This window comes from Asterias rubens, chromosome 2, assembly GCF_902459465.1.
Source record: "Asterias rubens chromosome 2, eAstRub1.3, whole genome shotgun sequence".
Taxonomy (NCBI): Eukaryota; Metazoa; Echinodermata; class Asteroidea; order Forcipulatida; family Asteriidae; genus Asterias; species Asterias rubens.
The window spans coordinates 20,625,214-20,644,728 of record NC_047063.1 but is presented as its reverse complement, the minus strand read 5'-3'; the positions used below and the strand labels follow the sequence as shown (position 1 = coordinate 20,644,728).

At 40.6% G+C, this 19,515-nt stretch overlaps 2 protein-coding genes across 2 annotated transcripts; both read right to left on the bottom strand.

Annotated features, from left to right (window-relative positions):
* Nucleotides 1-4,414: 4,414 nt before the first annotated feature.
* On the bottom strand, nucleotides 4,415-12,185 carry LOC117307021. The gene is made up of 3 exons (XM_033791654.1): nucleotides 11,830-12,185; nucleotides 6,451-7,279; nucleotides 4,415-5,149 (listed from the first exon to the last, which is right to left on the bottom strand). The coding sequence occupies exons 2-3, from the start codon at nucleotides 7,261-7,263 to the stop codon at nucleotides 4,592-4,594; spliced, it is 1,371 nt and encodes a 456-aa protein (XP_033647545.1). The 5' UTR covers nucleotides 7,264-7,279; nucleotides 11,830-12,185; the 3' UTR covers nucleotides 4,415-4,591.
* A 6,157-nt stretch (nucleotides 12,186-18,342) lies between these two features.
* Nucleotides 18,343-19,296, bottom strand: LOC117305351 (5' exonuclease Apollo-like). Its single transcript, XM_033790222.1, has one exon. It carries the CDS (start codon nucleotides 19,294-19,296, stop codon nucleotides 18,343-18,345), a length of 954 nt encoding a protein of 317 aa, XP_033646113.1.
* Between the last annotated feature and the right edge of the window lie 219 nt (nucleotides 19,297-19,515).

The window sequence follows — 19,515 nt, the reverse complement described above, 5'->3', positions numbered from 1 at the left end:
AAAGCATTTGTAACCGTTTGTTATGAAATGCATATGGGTGGAAAGGTGTTGTAAAAGTAGAATACAATGATCCACACAACCATGCCTCGAAATTGTGCGGTTTTCCTTCAACCTCGTCGACTCACACGGTCAGCCATTTATGGGAGTCAACTTTTTGACTCCCATAAATGGCCGACCATGTTAGTTCGCAAAGTAAAAGGAAAACCACGCAATTTCGAGGCAATGTTGTGTGGACCAATGTATTCTACTTTTAAAACATCTTTCTAACCATATGCATTTTATAACACACGGTTACAAATGCTTTTTATAGACCAACTCGTCCGATCCCAGGCAACGTGTTCCTTTAAACACAATTACAAAACATTTGTCTTTCCGCGTTGATATGTTGATGTGGGTGAGAACTGAGATGGTGGCATGATGAGACCGATGCCCTGATCTAATAACACACAAACATTGCCTATACCAGTTACGGTCTCCATTATTATTATTTTTCTTTTCAGTCCGGTACACGACTACAAACTTGAATATTTTTGTTTGAAATTCTCCCCTGCTTTGTTTCTAAAAATATATATATATTGATACGAATTGCGTGTACCGCTTTAAAAAGACAGGTTAAACGAAGGTTTCATGTGCAAGAATAGTTATTTCTACTGACTTCAAAAGGTACTCCGATTAGTCAAACTGGAACATGCCATCTGATTCACTCCTGCCCACATAATTGAAACAATCAAAACGAGTTATCTTTTTATCTTGGGTTTAAAGTAGGAAGGAAGTATATATAATTGTTTTTTTTGTTATGTTTTGTATAGCAAAGGCTGAAGGAGGCACACAGCTAAGTAGTTTTTCCCAGTCCATTATCTCATTGTTCATTTGCGTCTTGTATGGTAATCTTAGAGCCAGAGAGAGTCACCGACTGGAGAGTGTCATTAAAGCGGCTTCCAAAACAATCGGCTTGAACATTCTGGATTTACATCGTATTTTTGAATCGGCCATTACATATAAGATTCAGGCCAATATGCCAGATCATACCATCCACTTCATTATTCAGTGGTTGCCAACAAATCAGGAACAATTCGTCCTCCCCGCATCCCCGCACTAGGGTCTCAGAATGTCATTCCTGCCTAGGCTTGTCACTTGTTCAACTCCAAACTCAATAGATAGTTCCCTGCTGTTGTCCTCTTTCTGCTATTACTGGTTGGCTGGCACTGTAAATTTGTACTGGAATCTTGTACTTGAATGAATCCAAATTAAAAGACAGTGGACACTATTGGTAATTGTCAAAGACTAGCCTTCACAAAACCCGTGAAAATTCCGAGATAACTATGAAAGAAAAAAACACCCTTGTCAAACGAAGTTGTGTGCTTTCAGATGCTTGATTTTCGAGACCTCATAATATCTAAACTTGATGTATCGAAATCAAGTTCGTGGAAAGTTACTTCTTTCTCGAAAATTACGTTTCTCACAATGTTTTAAACCATCAACCTCTCCCCATTACTCATTACCAAGTAAGGTTTTATGCTAATAAATATTTTGAGTAATTACCAATAGAGTCAACTGCTTTTAATATGTAATTATAACCTGTATAGTTTGGCTCCTGCAAAATGCAAAAACAAATTACGGTCATCACTGCAGTGAAACATGGAGGTAGAAAAGGTGTTAGAAAGGCCCTTAAAGCAGGAACTTAAATAAAATAAAACTAGACATTAGGTGTTTGTGAACAAACACAGCTGTTCCGTGTTGTTTTGCTCGGATTATGTTCTTAAATGACCAATGAGGCTATAACTGAAAAACAGTTTGAAATTAATAATGTATGGTTCTTGAGATATGGTCCCACTTCTGGATGACCCGGATGTACAGGTCAACTTGGGTCACGGTTTTTCAAGGTTTATTTTTAATGCCACAAAGGAGTCTAAAACTGAAAAAAGATTGAAAATCGGTTGTATAGTACTTGAGATATGGTCCCACTTCCGGTTGACCCGGAATTAGAGGTCAACTTGAGGTCACAGTTTTTCAAAATTAATATCTTATCCCCTAGGAGTCTATAACTACAACAAGTCTTAAAATCGGCCGTGTACTTCGTGAGATATGGTCCCACTTCCGGTTGACCGGGAAATAGAGGTCAACTTGAGTCTATAACTACAAAAAGGTAATGTATTGCGCCAAATCAATCTTATCAGATGTTCGAGGCGCAGCAGAGACAATGTAAGTACAACAATACAAGTACATATCCAGTGAGAAGAAAATGTCATAACCGGGCGGGAAACCACGACCAGACTTTCCGGGTCAACCTGACACGGAAAACAGGCCAAACTGACGAAAATTCGCATTCAAATATGTTTTTAACCCATTTTCCCGGTCTGATGTTGACCAAGAAATTGGTCAGATCGGCCCTTAGGACCCAACATTTGGACTCGGGGTCTTTAGAATGTTGTGGGGTGGGCCCAGATAGCACACAATTCAACACTTGTGTTTTATTTTGTTTATTTTCAGCTTCTAGACACACGGCACGCAGTGGATGGCTTGCGTCTCACAAGGCACTGCTACCGGACCATGCTACCTTGCTTTTAAAGGGTGGCTGCAGTGTGTGTTTTTTTTATTCATTTAAACGATTAAACATGACTTTTTAAACCTGAAATATTCTTTTGAATTTTTAATTAAATGCGCAAGTAAAAGGGAGCCTTCATTTGCATAGACGTGACGTCATGTCGGTAACCCCAGCCGACGCCCCCCCCCCCCCCCCCTGGCTGTGTACATATAGAGACGTGTGCACTGTGTGGCCTGGTACCTGCGCGTGTAGTTAGGGACCCGTAAGGACCAGACTCTTTTTGCCGACGACATGTTTGAATTCCCGACGTGACGGAGATGGTAGGGGGTCGGTAACAATCCACAAAAGGGGGGGCATGACTTATTCGCTAATTACGCAAGTCAGATATGTCGGGAATAAACAAAACACATTGTATTGATGTTCATTACTATATCAGAAATAAATTACAGCAAAATTAACTGTTTTATTTTAATTCACTTTAATCCTGTATTGATCTCTTTAATGAGGAGAATCTTCATTTGTGCATCCATCTTGTTTTTTATAATGACAACCAGGCATTCAAACCGAGGCTTGAAGTAAAGGCACAGACCTTGATCTGGCTGATGTGAAGCCATCTTGTTTCTCTCATTTAAACCTAAGCTGTTCCTTTTTATTTGTGCATTTGCAAGAGTCGAACGAATCAGATACAATTTTTCTTGATTGATAGCTGTTGTCACCGCAAATGTCGAATTAAATTGAATTGAATTGAATTAGTAAAATTGAATTGATGTAGCTCAGAACATATGCCTATGAGCAATTTTACTTTGAGGCCTCAAGATTATTGTTTATATCGTTCATAATATAGGTTTTCTCGGTCAATTTCAGAAAAAGGGCAGCCAATTTAACGACCAAGCTATTCTATTTCGCGCAAAATCGAATGCTACTCAAAAGGGTCATTCAATTTCGTTTTGGGATTAGTCAAATGTAATGTTGCATCAGTCGAATTAACAAAATAATCATTCAATTTAACAATTCATCAGAGCAGCATTCAAATTCGCAGACGCTTCTTGAGGCGTGTGTGTCACGAAAAAGAATGACGCTACGCCAAATTGAACAGAGTGCTTAAGGAATTTGACTCGACCCAAAATGAAATTGAATGGCCGAATTCTGAATTTTGAAACACAGTAACAACTGGAAAAGCAAAACAGCTTTACTTCGAACGCATGAAAGTTAAATTGACTGCTCATATGCCGAATTTGACCGAGAAAACCTATAATCATAATATAATGGTATCGAAGTCTTATATAGTGCACGTATCTACCAAACAAGGTAGTCGTGCTGAGTATAATTATACAAACTTTCAGAAAACATTATGTTGTTGCAGTGATGAGTTCTAAGAATTCTAAGACCCATTAGCACCTAAGGGTTTACAAGGTGCTGCGGCGCATACATCAGCCATAGCCAGGAACACCCGGGGCGAACCCCTTCTCTTTTCAATAAGTGCACTGTGTTCTTTTACATGCGTTACATCCCATCCAAAGGACGAAGCAATGGTTATGTTTCTTGCTATAAGGATAAAAGTGTCACGGCTGGGGATTCGAACACACATTCTGCTAATCAGAAACACCAGAGTTTGAATTCGGTGCTCTTATAGCCATTGGACACTTTCGGTAAACAGTAATGTCCAAGGCCCACACTTCGTGTATCACAACTTATGATTATTAAAAAAATAACAAACCTGTGAAACTTTAGGCTCAATAAGTCATCGGAGTCGGGAGAAGAAAAAAACGGGGAAAACCCACCCTTGTTTCCGCTTCTTTTCACCGTGTCATGACATGTGTTTAAAATAAATCCGTAATTGATAAGGTTTTCTCAAAAAGTAAACATTTCATGTAATAATATTTCAAGAGAAGTCTTTCACAAATATCTTCTGTAAACCCTTTAAGTTGTTTGTAAATCTGTTCGTTCCGAAAGCGTATAATGGCTGCAAAAGGGATTTTAAAAAGTAGGGAAGGTACACGTTTGGTAATTTGTCAAAGACCAGTCTTTTTAACTTTTCTAATTTAACTATTCAAACTTGCGGCAAGTAATATTCATTTCCATGGCGGCCTTTTCAACATTTTTAACTTTGTTTAGATCAAAGTTAAAGAGTCCAAATTGGACGTGTTTTGCAACATTCTTATAATAAGCATCACTGACTGCGGCACATGCTGCCCGGTTTTTGATTGCCCCTTCACACCACTGGGCAATCGTACGTTTCTCGTAACGTCTTGGTTCGAAAACCTGAAAGTCCGTTTTACCTCGAAATTGTTCACATTGTTCAGGTCGTTTACCAATGTAGTGCATAGACGTACAGTAGCCCTGTAAATGAGTAATTATACGCTCAGGATCGAAGTCGGGTTTGTGCATAGTGTTGCACACTTCTGGTGTTAAGTCGGTTATATTAAAGCCAAAACCTGGCGACACAAACTTCCTGTTGTACTGTTGCAGAGACATTGTTGGTGGGAGCCGAATGTGCCAATCGTAACGATCATGCTCGAAGTAAAATGCGTACGAGAACAAGATATTTACTGGGAAGGACTGGTATCCACGGAACTTGACGAATGCTTCCTCGAACTCTTTTACCTAAAACAATAAAGACAAAAAGAGAACCTGTAATGTGAAAAAGACTCAGTTCCAGGCGTGAGGATTTCTGAAATAATCATTTAACTTTTGCATTCATGTTAAAAACATGATATCCAGAAAATTTCGCCAGTTTACTTGGTCGAATTTGATGATGTATACAGGGTATAAAAAAAAGGTAATCCTACTGTAAATGGTTTTTATGGCAAAACTATATGTGTTTACCAGAAAAAAGTATGGCATCGTCTTAAAGCCGAAGCATTGTGCTTTTTATGATACCTTTGGTTTCATTCCAGGGTCACGCATCATGACGCACCACCGTCTTGAAGTTGTGGTGCAAAAATGCAGTGTGTATATAAACCTCAAGTTGTCACAATGGTTCAGCTAACGGCAGAACAGAGAATCTTTGTGGTCAAGAAATTGTATGAGACCAGAAATTTGCAGGCTACATACATGGAATATGCCTTTGGATAAGCATTACCAGACTGAGAACCACCAGAAACTTTGGATCTCTCTCCCACCGCTCAAGACTCAAGAAGCCACTCACACAAAAAAGTCTGTCTTCTTGCAAGATCAGCAGGCAGAAGTTTGTGACGGTTGTGGATGTGGAACGGATGGAAATGAAGGTCCAGACGAGTGATCCGATTAAAAGTGGCGAGGCTCAGTCCAGCACCATTTCGTCGTACACTTGGCTCTAGTGGGTGGACAATCAGTTGATGTCGTACGGCAGCGATGTTTTCCTGAGATGTTGTTGTCCTTGGCCTTCCTGAACTTCTTTTGTTGAGGTTGAGGCTGGTCTCGTGTTCTTCATACTTTCTCACAGTGACCCACTTGTTTTCTTTGCTGGTGGTTCTCGGTCTTCTCCAATAGCTTCCGTGTACTCTAGCCTAAAAACTTCTGGTTTCATACCATTGTGTCTGAAGGCCAGAATGACATGGGTTCAAAAGTGAACCAACTCCATTTTTGCAACACAACTTCAAGACAGTGGTGCTCCATGATGCGTGACCCTGACATGTGACCAAATATATCATTGAAAAGCACAAGGCTTCGGCTTTAAGATGATGGCATGCTTTCTGCTGGTAAACAATAGTATGGCCATAAAAACCATTTGCAGTAGGATTACCTTTTTTTTGGACACCCTGATAGTCATCCCGGTAAAAGAACAAGGACACGACTTAAGTTCAAACAAATGAACCTTGTCCAAATTCCCGTTACATAAAACTGGCTCCTGATCCGATAATAAGATCAGGAAATAATTCAAAACTTCGTTATAAAACTCGTAATATGTTTTACTTTTTAAATACCTTCATGTGTTTTAGAATGTGATTCCGACAGTTCGTTATGGTATCCCGCCACAGGTACAGAGGAAAACACGTGAACTGAGCAACCGACTTCTTCCCAAGAGCAATAAACGCAGTGGATTCAGCAGGTTTACGATGAAAGAAGGCAGGCTCGGCAAAGGTTCGGATTTTGTCACCGTTGAGGATGCTTTCCGGATTGACTGGGGAGGTGAACATTACATCGCCGTCCGTCCACGCCACAATTGATGTAGTGACGTACTCGTCCATGAAGAAGCTATTCCAAAGTTGCCTATTGTAACTAGCTGACTTCCCAGGGAAGTGACCCATGGAGGTAAAGTAGCTGAACCCCGATGGCGGTAGCGGCTGATACATCATCTCGAAGGTAAACCCAAGCAGTTCCTCTTGTGCTTTGAGTCGTGCGGCAAACTCATGGTCTCTCTGTGACTCTGCGTCCATTATAAGTCCTATGCGTCCTAATTTCGGAGACCAGAATAGTGCTGCTGATCGTATTGCAATGCAGTAAAGCTGATTAAGTATGACAGGAATCGCTGCAAGGTGGATGGTCAGTGTCACGCTATGACCGTTTGTAACTGCGGGATCAGGTTGGTTTGAGGTCCAGTTTCTAACTGCGGGATCAGGCTGGTTTGGGGCCCAGTTTGCTTGGTTCGTCCCAATCTCCGAACGAAACAATGAAATTGGTTTTGTTGTTTTGGTAGCGTCCTCTCTTATGTGCCATTTCCGATTAATGCCAATACTCAGCCAAAACAAGATAGAACAAACTGCAATTACGACAGCCCACCTCTTTCTTCCCAGCATAGTGATTCGATCCAACCTGCATAATGTGAACGAAAGCACGAGTAAGCATTTAATGATCCTGAAGCAAAGTCAATGTCAGGAAAACAAAAAACATACTGTACATTAGGTACACGCCATGTGCAATCTACATTGTTCGTGTACACCGTTCCCGAATCGTCTTTGCCGCACCTTTTGTTGTAGAATACTAGATTTATGTGAAAACAATTAGTTCAAATTGATTTAGGTCGACCTGGAGTCGCCCTAATTTTGATTGGTTCGGCGCGACTCTGGATCGTCTGTTTGAACCGAATAATTGCTAATACAGTACAAAGTCTGATCCGTGAGAAGTTGTGGCCGAACCTATTAATTGTGGTTAATATTTATAAAAAAGAAGTGTGGGGTAGTTTTTTACCAACCATGTTTTGAATGAGACTAATTTTTAGCTGTTCCGACCTACCGTCGGAACAGGTATTGTTTTCGTCGAGATTTTTATTATTTTTATTATTATTATTATTCTTTGTTTCCGCCTAAAACCCCATTGCGTTTGTACAGCATTTTTGTTCAGGCTCCGTCTCCTAAAGTATAAGGATAAAAGAGTTAAATCATATATCAAATTGAAGCTTAGAACATAAGCTTTACTCTAATAAAAAAGTGTTAACATTCTTAATTAATTAACCACGTGGTCTTCATTTGAATTTTTAATTTCACAAGAAAATCTATGCGTTGAGGGTAAACAGACAGCACACAATGGAACCGGAGTTTAACAATGACAATACCAAAAGTGCAATCGTCCTCGCTCCCCAACCAAGGTGACTACAAAACGTCTCTAATGGATAACAATGGTATATTTCGACATGGTTTTTTTCCCAGCAAGAGTTGTGGGGCCCAATTTCTCTAGTATTTATTTTGGGTATTTTGTTTATCTGTTTCATTTAAATATATGGTTAAGTTTTATTTTACGCTAACTGTTTTTGTGTTTGTTCTTCCTGTAATTTTGAATTGTTTTGCCGCTACATAAGATTACACCCACTAAATAGAATTGCTTACATTGCTTTCTTCGTTACAAAAAAAGGGGGAGGGGGTCCGTACTCGTTAAGGTTTGCTTTTTATGGGCCCCTCCATCCCCTACATGTGTTTTGCATTGATTTTTAGTTTTTGTTTTCTATTATTGTACGATTGCATTTGCTTGTAATAAATTATTTATTACCTTCTGTGTAGACTAAGCAAGTCTCGCGTGTATTTGAACTTGCGGGACCATTATGTTCCAAACCTTATGGAGTTTTACGTGGGACATTTTGTTTCGTCCATTATTTTAGTTTAACGTAGTTTATGACCATGAATATTATAAATATTGTTGGAAATGTAATACTAGTTAACAAAACGTATACAAGTAAAATCCTTTCAACAAAAGAAATCCTACTTTCGGGATGTCAACTTAATTCCCGAGATAAGTTATCACAGGAAGACGACATCCTAATTTTAGGATGTCGACTTCCCGAGATAAATTATCACAGCAAGACGACATCCTACTTTTGGGATATCGACATTCCGAGATAAATTATCACAGGAAGACGACATTCTTCTTTTAGAATGTCGACTTCCCGAGATAAATTATCACAGGAAGATGACAACTGACGTTTAGGATGTCGACATACCGAGATAAATTATCACAGCAAGACGACATCCTACTTTTAGGATGTCGACATCCCGAGATAAATTATCACAGGAAGACGACATCCTACTTTTAGGATGTCGACATTCCGAGATAAATTATCACAGGAAGACGACATTCTTCTTTAAGAATGTCGACTGTTTGTAGTTTGGAAAAATTTGGAAAAACCGTGACCTCAATTTGACCTCTACTTCCGGGTCAACCGGAAGTGGGACCATATCTCAAGAACTACTCAACCGATTTTCAATTTGTTTTCACTTACAGACTCCTTGACATTAATATTGACTGTGAAAACTCGTGACCCCATGTTGGCCTCTACGTCCGGGTGAACCGGAGGTGGGACCATACGCCAAGTACTATACAACCGATTTTCAATCCTTTTTGTTCAGTTTTATCCTCCTAAGGCATTAAAAATAAACTTTGAAAATCCATGACCCCAAGTTGACCTCTACTTCCGGGTCAACCAGAAGTGGCACCATATATCAAGAACTACACAACCGATTTTCTAACTTTTTTTCAGATACAGACTCCTTGGGCGTTAGAGATTAGCCTTAGGTTACCGCGACCCCATGAAGTGGCACCGTAACTCAAGACACTGTACAGTATTTTTCAAACTTTTTTTCAGTTATAGACTCCTTGGTAATGTTAACACATAATCAAAGCAAAAGAACACGGAACAGCTTTGTGTTTGTTCACAAACACCTAATGTCTAGTTGTATTTAGTAATCGTTATTTCATGACTATCAATCTTTTGAACTTGTACCACATTGTAACCATTTTCAGAAACTAAATAATAATAATAATAATAATAATAATAATAATAATAATAACCGAATTTATAAAGCGCCTTTTCCAAAGGATGCAAAGCGCTAGGGATAATGCAACCAAAAACCCAAAAGAGAAAATGACTAGAATCAAAAACACATTAAACAGATGTGATGTATGGTCCAGTCATAAGGCCTTTTCACACTACAAAAAATCTCCGTGTTGGACACGGATACGATCCGGATAATGTGCACTGACCTTTTCACACTACAACTTTTCAACACGGTGTCGATTCGGATAAGGCGCACTATCCGTGTCGAAACCAACCCTGCCCGGGAGGTGGGTTTGATAAATCTCTCCATCCGTGTCGAAGATTCAAACACGGATCGAAAGGCGTTGTGTAAACACCCACGGGTTAATTTCCTATCCGTGTTGAGTGTACAGTTGTCCAGCGCGTAGAAAAACCATAGACTAGATATAGAATGGACCCTTCCCATGAAATTTGCTAATCACATTCACGCATGCGTACAGACCCTGTTGGTTGGCAAACGCCTTAGAGTTGTGCACTAAGCAGACGCGCAATCGCGTCTACGCCACGCACCCATCTTTTGCCAACCAAAACGTTAGTGCGCATGCGCTATGTGCAATTTACATATTTCATGGGAAGGGTCATTTAACTCCATTATAGTTCTAGTGTGTTATTCTGTGACAATACATCCAATATTTGTATAGAGCCTACCAGTGTCAAGGCAGCGGCAGTGGCGTAACCAGAGGAGGGGCAGGGGGGAGGCGGCGCCCACTCAGAACCCTTGCCCCCCCCCCCCTCTTGCCCCCCCCCCCCCCATATGAAATCAGAGAAAAGTATAGTCTTGTAGGCCTAATATATAAATCGTTTAAGGCTGCATAAAATGCTGCCGTAAAAAGGAAAACTAAAATGCATGGAAACGCGCGCGCAATCGTATTGGCGGTAAATGTTTGTTGTGGTTTTGCGGTTACAGAGAGCGCATGATGTGACAAAGTTCTGTTAAATACTTGGTGGTCTGAACGCAGACCAATAGCTCCATGGTCAGATGCACTACAGAGAAATTTACTACAGCAAAATGGCCAGCGAAAAAGGTTGCTTAGACCATTTCTCCTCCTTTGAAGAAAGCGGTGCAATTGAGAGGTAGGCCTATTTTAAATATCCGTTTCATAACTAAAATGAGATTATTACACACCCACAATTTCAATCCTGTATATTTTTTTTGTTTAGTGTCTGGGTTTCTCAAAAAAAGGAAGGAGGGGCTTTTTTAATTTTTTATTTCAAGGTGGCCGCCATGAATGTAAAATATCAATTGTTTTTTCTGCTGCTGAAATACACAAAACATTAATGAAACAGTTTGGTCAAGGCATTCAGACAATACATTCAGTTTTTTTGGGTTTTTTTTTGTTTTGCTGAGATCTATTAAAATAACCCCTTTTCAAAACAAAAACAAAACAAATGTGCATAAAAAAAAACTTAAGAAAAAAAGGAGGTGTCCTGTAAAATTCTGAATTGGTAATTGGTGATCACAGTTGGTAATTTAATCCTTTTATACAGTCGAAAAGTTTTATCTTATACAAAATGACCAGTTCTCTAAGATTTTGTTGTTTTCGCAATCTTTTGTTACCTGCTGACTATGTAGACTGTTTTAGAACTGCATTGGTGTGTATCAACTATCAGTTAACATTATTTAATAATAATCTTGCACTTCTTTGGCCCCCCAAATTAAATCTTTGCCCCCACTTGCCCCACCACCAAATGAAAATGTCTAGTAACGCCGCTGGGCAGCGGTGTCAAGAATATAATGTGATTCCAACAAGAGGTCTGGTCCCCCGTGTCGTACCATGGGGGTAGAGCTAACATTTAGACAGTGTGGACGCATGCTTCCACGTATTCGCTGTGATTAATTAGAAATGTAAACAACAAAGTGCTTGCTAATATTTTAGTATCTCGACATTTTTGTGGTCAGTATATATAATGGAGATCAATGGCGTCGATGGATTCAAGTAAGTTCAAGTATACCTAATCTTCTGTTTGGGTGGCTTACCAAGAGATAGTACGCTCAGTCCAGCTGAGAAGTACTACCATAAATTTACCAAGGGTAACGATAGTAGTATAGTGCTCTTACCGCGAGTCTGAATCGGCGATGCTATTGGTAAAGAGGTCCTTCCACGTTGTAAGCTAGCGGACCTTCCTTTCCGACGGCTTATATACTCACATAGAGTGGTTCTGTTCACAAAAACAGGATGATTTCTACTTTTCCTTCTTCTTGACTAGCAACTTAGCCTTGATCGAGGCTGTGTAATATAGTTTGCCAAAAGCTAAAAATCGAACGAATGCGATGCCCGAATGCAATGCAACTCTTGTTCCGGTCCCCCGACTGTCTTTAACAAGGAAGCACACAAACGCTCGTTTCCACAGTCCCACACACACCTCTATTCAACGCACCGCTATCGCCCACAATCCTAGCCCGTGAGCCGGCTCGGCTTGCGATGTGTTGGGGTCAAGGCTACTAGCGACTAGAACTAGTCAAGCGAGAATGAGCAACAATCATACCCCTTTGTTGTCTCCCCAAGGACAGGGCTGCTTTAGTTTCCTTTAAAAAAAAAAATCGCCTGTCTGTAGGCATTAATCTCAAAACCTTTACAAAGCAAGCCCAATGCCCACACTGTCTAGCCCTGACGTATTTCCAATGAGTTGGGTGCATATAAGTAGTGTACATGTATACCGTAAAGATGTTGAAGATCAGAGGCCTTAATTGTACAGGGTTTTCCACACGACATATGCACTGCACGCCTCTAAACCAGCTACGTCTCGCATTGACTTTTCCAACTTGTCAACCAGGAACTTTGGAAAAGCAACCCAGCGAAAGTCTCGTTAAATCACCCTGCCACACCCGCCCGCTCACTGTGTGTGTGCGTGTACGCGCGCGTTAGAGGTCAAATCAATAATGCATAGACCTTTTCGCAAATACCGGGGCGCGCGCGTAAAGCTTGGAATTAGGTGCATTGTGGTCTTGCTGGTATCCAAAATTGATCCATATCCATCCCACAATGCACCTCATTCAACAGTCTGCGCTTGCGCATTGGTATTTGCGATAAGGTCTATGTATTACACACTAACTATGTGTGCACTCATCAATAATTTTCGCACGACACAATGAGGAGGTCAACCAGAATTTGATTGGCTACCCCGAAAAAAAGGGTGCTATGTGTTCCCTTTGATCTGTGGCAAATTTTGACCAATCACAGATGTTTTTATATCACTAGATAGCTGAATAAACTGGCCAAGTCCTCCCACTTGCCCTGTCTTCATCTAACATTCCGTTTTCACGAGAGGGCCTCTTACAAAAGGACAAGCCAAAGGGTGCGTTCGTTTAGCTCCCCTGGGTCGACCCCGGTGCGTGGCGTTTTTTTTACCGGGACGAACGTGGGTAATTATCTGCACACACTCATCCTGGGGAAAAAAAACCTCCACTCACCGGGGTCGACCTTGGGAAGCTAAACGAACGCACCCAAAAATTGTCAGCGCGTTCGATCGTGTGCACGGTATATAGCTCTGTGTGCAACGGAGAGCAAAACAACCATTTGACAAGACTGAAAGGTGATATTTAATGATTGGTGAATTTTCATGTCAGAATTCAATAAAACTTTCATACAAAGAAGGAAATTGTATACTTCAAATACTGCCGAGTGCCCCAAGTTCCAAACTTATTTTGTTTTGCTGTAGTGAAGCACCAAAGGAAAAAAGAGTAATGCTTTTGTGCGTTATTTATTAAGGCGGGCGTCATTGACAAGCAAAAGAGATTGCCATTATATCCCAAACTCCGTTCATGGAAATAACATATCCGACTTGTGAAGGCTTTGCTCACTATAAATTAGACCCATTTCTCGTGGGATAAAAGACCCGAATCGAACCGAACATGTTGTTTCATCGGCTACACATTATAGTCTTGGTTCCAAGACCATTGGTGTTGCGCGGTCACAACACAACCAACGTTCCGATTATGCACAGCAAAAACTGTACACGCTTGTAATGAACGAACGCTAGCGGGCGCTCTGTTTCTCTGATTTCCGGATCTCACCATGTCTGTGCTCACCAAGTCTTGGATATTTGCAAATTGAAGGCGTGGCCAGACTATGTAAATTACTTTTAATGTATGCAATATTGAGACCAATTTCAGAACTGACTCCGCGGCAGTACAGTTAATTACGATCCTATAAGCTAAAGTAGTAGTCCAGTCTAATTTCTATACCATCCGCCCTGGTAATAGTTAAAAAGCAGGACAGTTCTTTTCAAAACTGAGAAGTCTCCCGAACCTCCGATTATCTACTCCACGGCAGTAGAATAAAGCAAGACAGTTCCCTAAGAACAACTCTACCTGGCAAGTAGATACACACATGGTGTTACCGCAAACCAAATATACATTGATACCTCACCATGCAATGCCTCAAATCCTATATATGTATGCAATATTCATATCACGTGACGAATTGAAGATGACTATTCAAACTAGATCGAGTCAAAGGTCAATATGATCAGCGCTCTATTTTTAATAATCTTTGCTCAAAGTGATTCCGTGGTCATTAGGCCTATTAAAAGGAAAACAGTGAAATTTCAAGTATTTTATAACTACCTATTCAGATTATGGATACGTGACGATTTGAAATCGTAAATAATGGTCAAAAATTGAACATAAGATTAGCATTCAGAGAGTCCGTGTAACGGACGCTTGTGGCCCCACGGCGCGGAGCAATCGGAACGTAAGCCTTGTGGAATATCACGTACCGCCCATGCCGTGTCTCGTGGGGGTTGGAGGTGTTATCCCGGGCGCTATGAACTCCCAGCTTGCGGGTGTCGAATCCGTTTTTTCTTATGATCGCAACGTTCCAATATGCTCCATTTTGTTTCATGGCCACCTAATTTCTTTTTGTTATGAGTTTTCAGGTAATGTTGATGATGTCAAAACGTCACAAAAAATTAAAATGAAATAAAAATAATGATAAAACAAAATTCCCTCAAAGCATAATTTTGTCAAACAAAGTATTACTTTTTAATTCTGTGAATGAAGAGTTATTTTTGAGGTAATGATTAAATTGGGCAACTAGTGTAATTTATGACCGGACTATAGTCGCCTCAAATAACTGCGACTTCGATATTAGTCGCGAAACTAACTCCCGTTGCCCCAGATGCATCGTGACATATTGTTTGCCGAAGGGGCATCTGAAATGATTGAAAGATTGTGTCACTGACGTCTGCATGATTGTGTTTTGTAAAAAGTTTTTGTGAATAGTCATGAGCGACAAAAGTGGTTATACCAAGCAGGAATTTGATCACAACTACTTTTATAGTACGTAGTCTTAGCCGCACGATTAACCAACTGAGCTATAGCAGTAGTCGCCACTCTACAAGCAATCAAAATTCACAATTTCTCATGAGTTGTTCCAAAAGATATGGTTACGACTACATTCCAAAAGATATTATATGGTTACGTTCCAAGCTACGCAGCTACTCGTCTATGTTTACGCTCCAAGATACGCTTAAGTCTACGTTCCTTCAAGTTACACTATAATATCAAAAGGTACGTTTTCAAGCCCGAGTCAAGCTGCGCTTACGTTCCAAGATACGCAGCTACGTTTACATTCCAAGATGCTACGCTTACGTTCCTTCAAGTTACGCTATAGTATCAAAAGGTACGCTTTCAATCCCATGTGAGGTTACGCTTACGTTTTAAGATACGCAGCTACGTTTACGTTCCAAGATATGCTTACGCTCCAAAAGATATTGTTTTGTTCCAAGCTACGCAGCTACGCTTATATACACTCCAAGATACGTTTAGGTTACGCTATATTATCAAAAGGTACGCTTTCAATCCCGAGTCAAGCTATGCTTACGTTCCAAGATCTGCAGCTACGCTTACGTTTCAAAATACGTTCTCAAAAGGACGCTTTTGAATCCCTCAAGATTTCCTTCCCCAAAGATTAAACATCTTTCACTGTGAATAACACTACAGGGCCCACCAGTTTTCTGTTTGGCAGAAAATACTGTACACAATTTCTTTACTACCCAAAAATTTAGTTGGGCACTAGCCACAAGTCTACAACATTTCAAATTTAATTAAAAGTTGGTTCAGTAACCAGTTTCTGCTAAGCAATACTATTTTGTGCTAAGCAAATTGTTGTGCCAATTACAGGCTTCGTGAAATTGGGCCCTGACACGTCGGGATCATAACCCCACGATCGCATTTCAAACTGCATCATGGCAATGCAGAAGTCTGTATCTGGATATTAATAGAAAGGTTTGTGGTGTTACCGCAAACCTTAATTCTATATCGTATTTCCACCATGCAAATTTTCAAATCCTACTGATCTGGATGTAAATATACTCCGATAAAAAACGTAAACCCACACACACATGCAGAGTATAGCAAAGGTCATGCAACGCACTTTATGCATTGTACACTGCATGCACAACACTGATTATTATTCATGAGCCAACCGCTACGCAGCCTCTGATTGGCTCCACCGGAAAGTCGGGGGAGATTTGCCGAAAAACAATAAAAAAGTTAAGACCCGTCGTTGCAAATATCCAAGACCATGGTGAGATCTAAATCAGAGAAACAGAGCGCCCCCTAGCGTTCGTTCATTACAAGCGTGTACAGTTTTTGCCTTGCATAGATCGGAACGTTGGTTGTGTGTGACCGCGCAACACCAATGCTCTTGGAACCAAGACTATTACACATACAACCACGGACATCTGGTTGGACCTTGTGATAACTCGCTTTGTCAGAGAAACATAACATCCGTGTTTGAGGAGCCAGCCATCACAGCCACTTATAATATTGATATTAGAAAACCAATTAAAAGGGAACGAAAATCATCTTCAGGAAAATCAACAACATTGACACCAAACGAAGTTGGGCTTGACATTCTGAAATTTGTTTGGCTGTAATTAATGGGAGCGTCTCTGCGCCCGGTAGCATGCCTCCCGTCTCGTCCATGCCTACATCTTTCTGATCGAAAAACCAACTCGCCCGATCAAAGGCAACATGTCCCTTAAAGACACTTTCTGAACAGAACAAACAATTAAAAGTTCACACAGAATTACAAATAACTTACAGGGTTTACAGAAGGTAATGGTGAAAGACTTCTCTTGAAATATTATTCCATGAAATGGTTTACGTTTTGAGAAAACATTAAAATAATTATCAAATCTCGATAGCGAGAATTACGGATTTACTGTAAACACATGTCATGACACGGCGAAACGTGCGGAAACAAGGGTGGGTTTCCCCGTTATTTTCTCCCGAATACGATGACCGATTGAGCCTAAATTTTCACAGGTTTGTTATTTTATATATAAATTGTGATACACGAAGTGTCCAATGGCTTTAATGTAAACTAGTACACTACACGTTGGGAAACGAGCGTGAACTTGAATCCTTGCCAATAAACTGAATTATGTTTTGTTGAAATTGACAGGGAAAACCTATTGGTAGCCCTTTTTCTAATCATCGAAACCTTCAACTTTTGTTGTATCCATGGCTGCTACAGTACTTCACCGAGGCAATGAAGGCGATTGTCTACTGGTGCCCTTGAAATGCCCCAGTATAAATTAAAAATTTACAATTTTCTCATAGGGTGCCCTTTACCTACGGAGAAAATGCCTTGGTGCCCTTTGCCCTTTCAAAAAAAAAGCATACAGCATGAGTATTTCAAACAGAAAATTATTTCTCTAGAGAATTTGTAAAGTGATTTTTTTAGGACAGGTAATCCTAATCCTGCACTTTTGATTCAACGACTGATTTGGTTGATTATGATCCCAAGTGATTTGAAATGAATTTGTCCAAAGCTGCAGTCAGTTTTGTCCTCTTCTGCAATTCAGAGATGTCTTTTGTATGCTTTCGTTTCATAACAACCACATGGTTGAAGGGGGCCTGTGAAGGATGGAATTTTAGTGAACAGTGACAAGGGGAGGTTCCTCTTTCAGAGTTGCGTTTCGTTTGTTGCGAAGGGGTCAACCTGTCTAGTGCCTTTTCTTTATCATTTAATGTACTGACTGGGTTCAGTTTTGGTTTGCCACTGTGTTGCTTGTATGAAATTGGCATAATGTTCTGACTTGATTTTGATTTATTGAAAGACATTTTTGTGGATTCACTGTCATGATTAGGTTTGCGGACTGTAGAAATCAGATTTTGTTCCATAGTTCTTGATTTTCCTTCGCCGAGTAGTGAGGTGACGTTTGCATTACATGAAGTTTGTTTAGAACCAACCAAGACTCTGTCTAATTTGTCCGTTGGTTGGGTTTGCGGGTTCACTCTCTGGAAAAATTCAGTTATTACTGAGGATGACGACAACTTTGGCGGCTGAAGTTTCACACCGGAGGATTGTTTTATTGTAGTTGTAGGGGTGGCCACAAATGAAGGTGGAAGAGTTCTCGACCTCTTACTAGACATGGTCTGGATTAATACATCATCCTGACCCAGCCTGGATGAGTTTTCTTCTTCCATCGATGTCCGTTTCCTCTTTTTGTTAACAAGATCTTTCTTCCCTGATGACAAATTGGTTTTCATCTTGTCCAAGTTGGGGCAGAGACTAGTGGTAGGCTCTCTGCTGGATTGACTTAGCATTTTACTTGTTTTTTATTCTACCAGCCTGTCGTCCCTAACATTCGTTAGCAAATAGTTACCAGCAATCCCTACAGCAGTGTATCTCTCCTCCTCCAAAGAGTTCTTCAACCCTTCGTCCTTTTGCTCGCTGACACTTTCAGTTGTTCTGAAGGCTTTAGAGGAAGACATTTTAAGGATGCTGTGGTTTTCATTTTCATCGACTTGCTGTTCTTGCTTTTCAACTTGACATTGAGTCTTGCTTGGAGAGATTGGTGATCTGGTCGCCTCCTCCTTCGGTTCTCCGTCCGTCTCTTCATCTACATCACGATTATCCTCAAACACAACTCCCTTAGCATGATTGCATCTTGGATTGCTACTCTTAACTCTCTTCAAGTTGATGAACTTCTTACAAAATCCAACGACCGAAGTTGGATTAGACAAATCAGTAGACATGTAATGTTGAACTGTCGGGGGAATATCAAACTGCTTAATGGGGGACCGGTCTAAAAATTTACCAAAGTTGTGCATGTCTGCGACTGAGCAATTTGAGTTCATTAAATTTGAATCTCTGACAATTGGGTAGATGGCGCGTGGACACACCCTTGAGACAAACTCCTGCAGTTCGGGGTATGACGAGTGATCAGAGTATGGAACTATAAAAACATCTTGTTGGTTAGCGTAGGGCTTGCCATCGAGTATTGAGAAGAGTCCAGAAGGGATGATCGCAATAGTCGGGGCTTCTGCATTCCATTTAGTCATGTTTTTCCTGCTGATTGCTTGTCTGCGGACAAGTCGCACCCGCCCCTCGTTTTCATTGGTTGTGAATACATCCCGTAACTCTAACAGTTGCAGCATGTTCATCCGAGATTGGCCGACCACTACGCGTGTTTGAAGAGCTAGAGCTATGTCCACAAGAAGATCCTCCTTTCCTAAGGTGTAGACGGCAAGAACGATTTCATGCTCGGGATGGTCACCAAGGATCTCCATTATTTTCTTCTTACAGCAGGCTCGACTGGGGAATTTACACCTCGGGTTGTTGAAAGTATTGTCAAGATATAATCGATCCACAGGCCGCTCCGACCTAAGAAATGATGCAGGAAAAGTCGCTGGATCATAGCGGCAGTCACCGGTGTATAAGACACGGCCAAAGTAACCCTCAAATAGTTACAGAACGATTTTCAAAGACCAACTCGACAGATCCAAGGC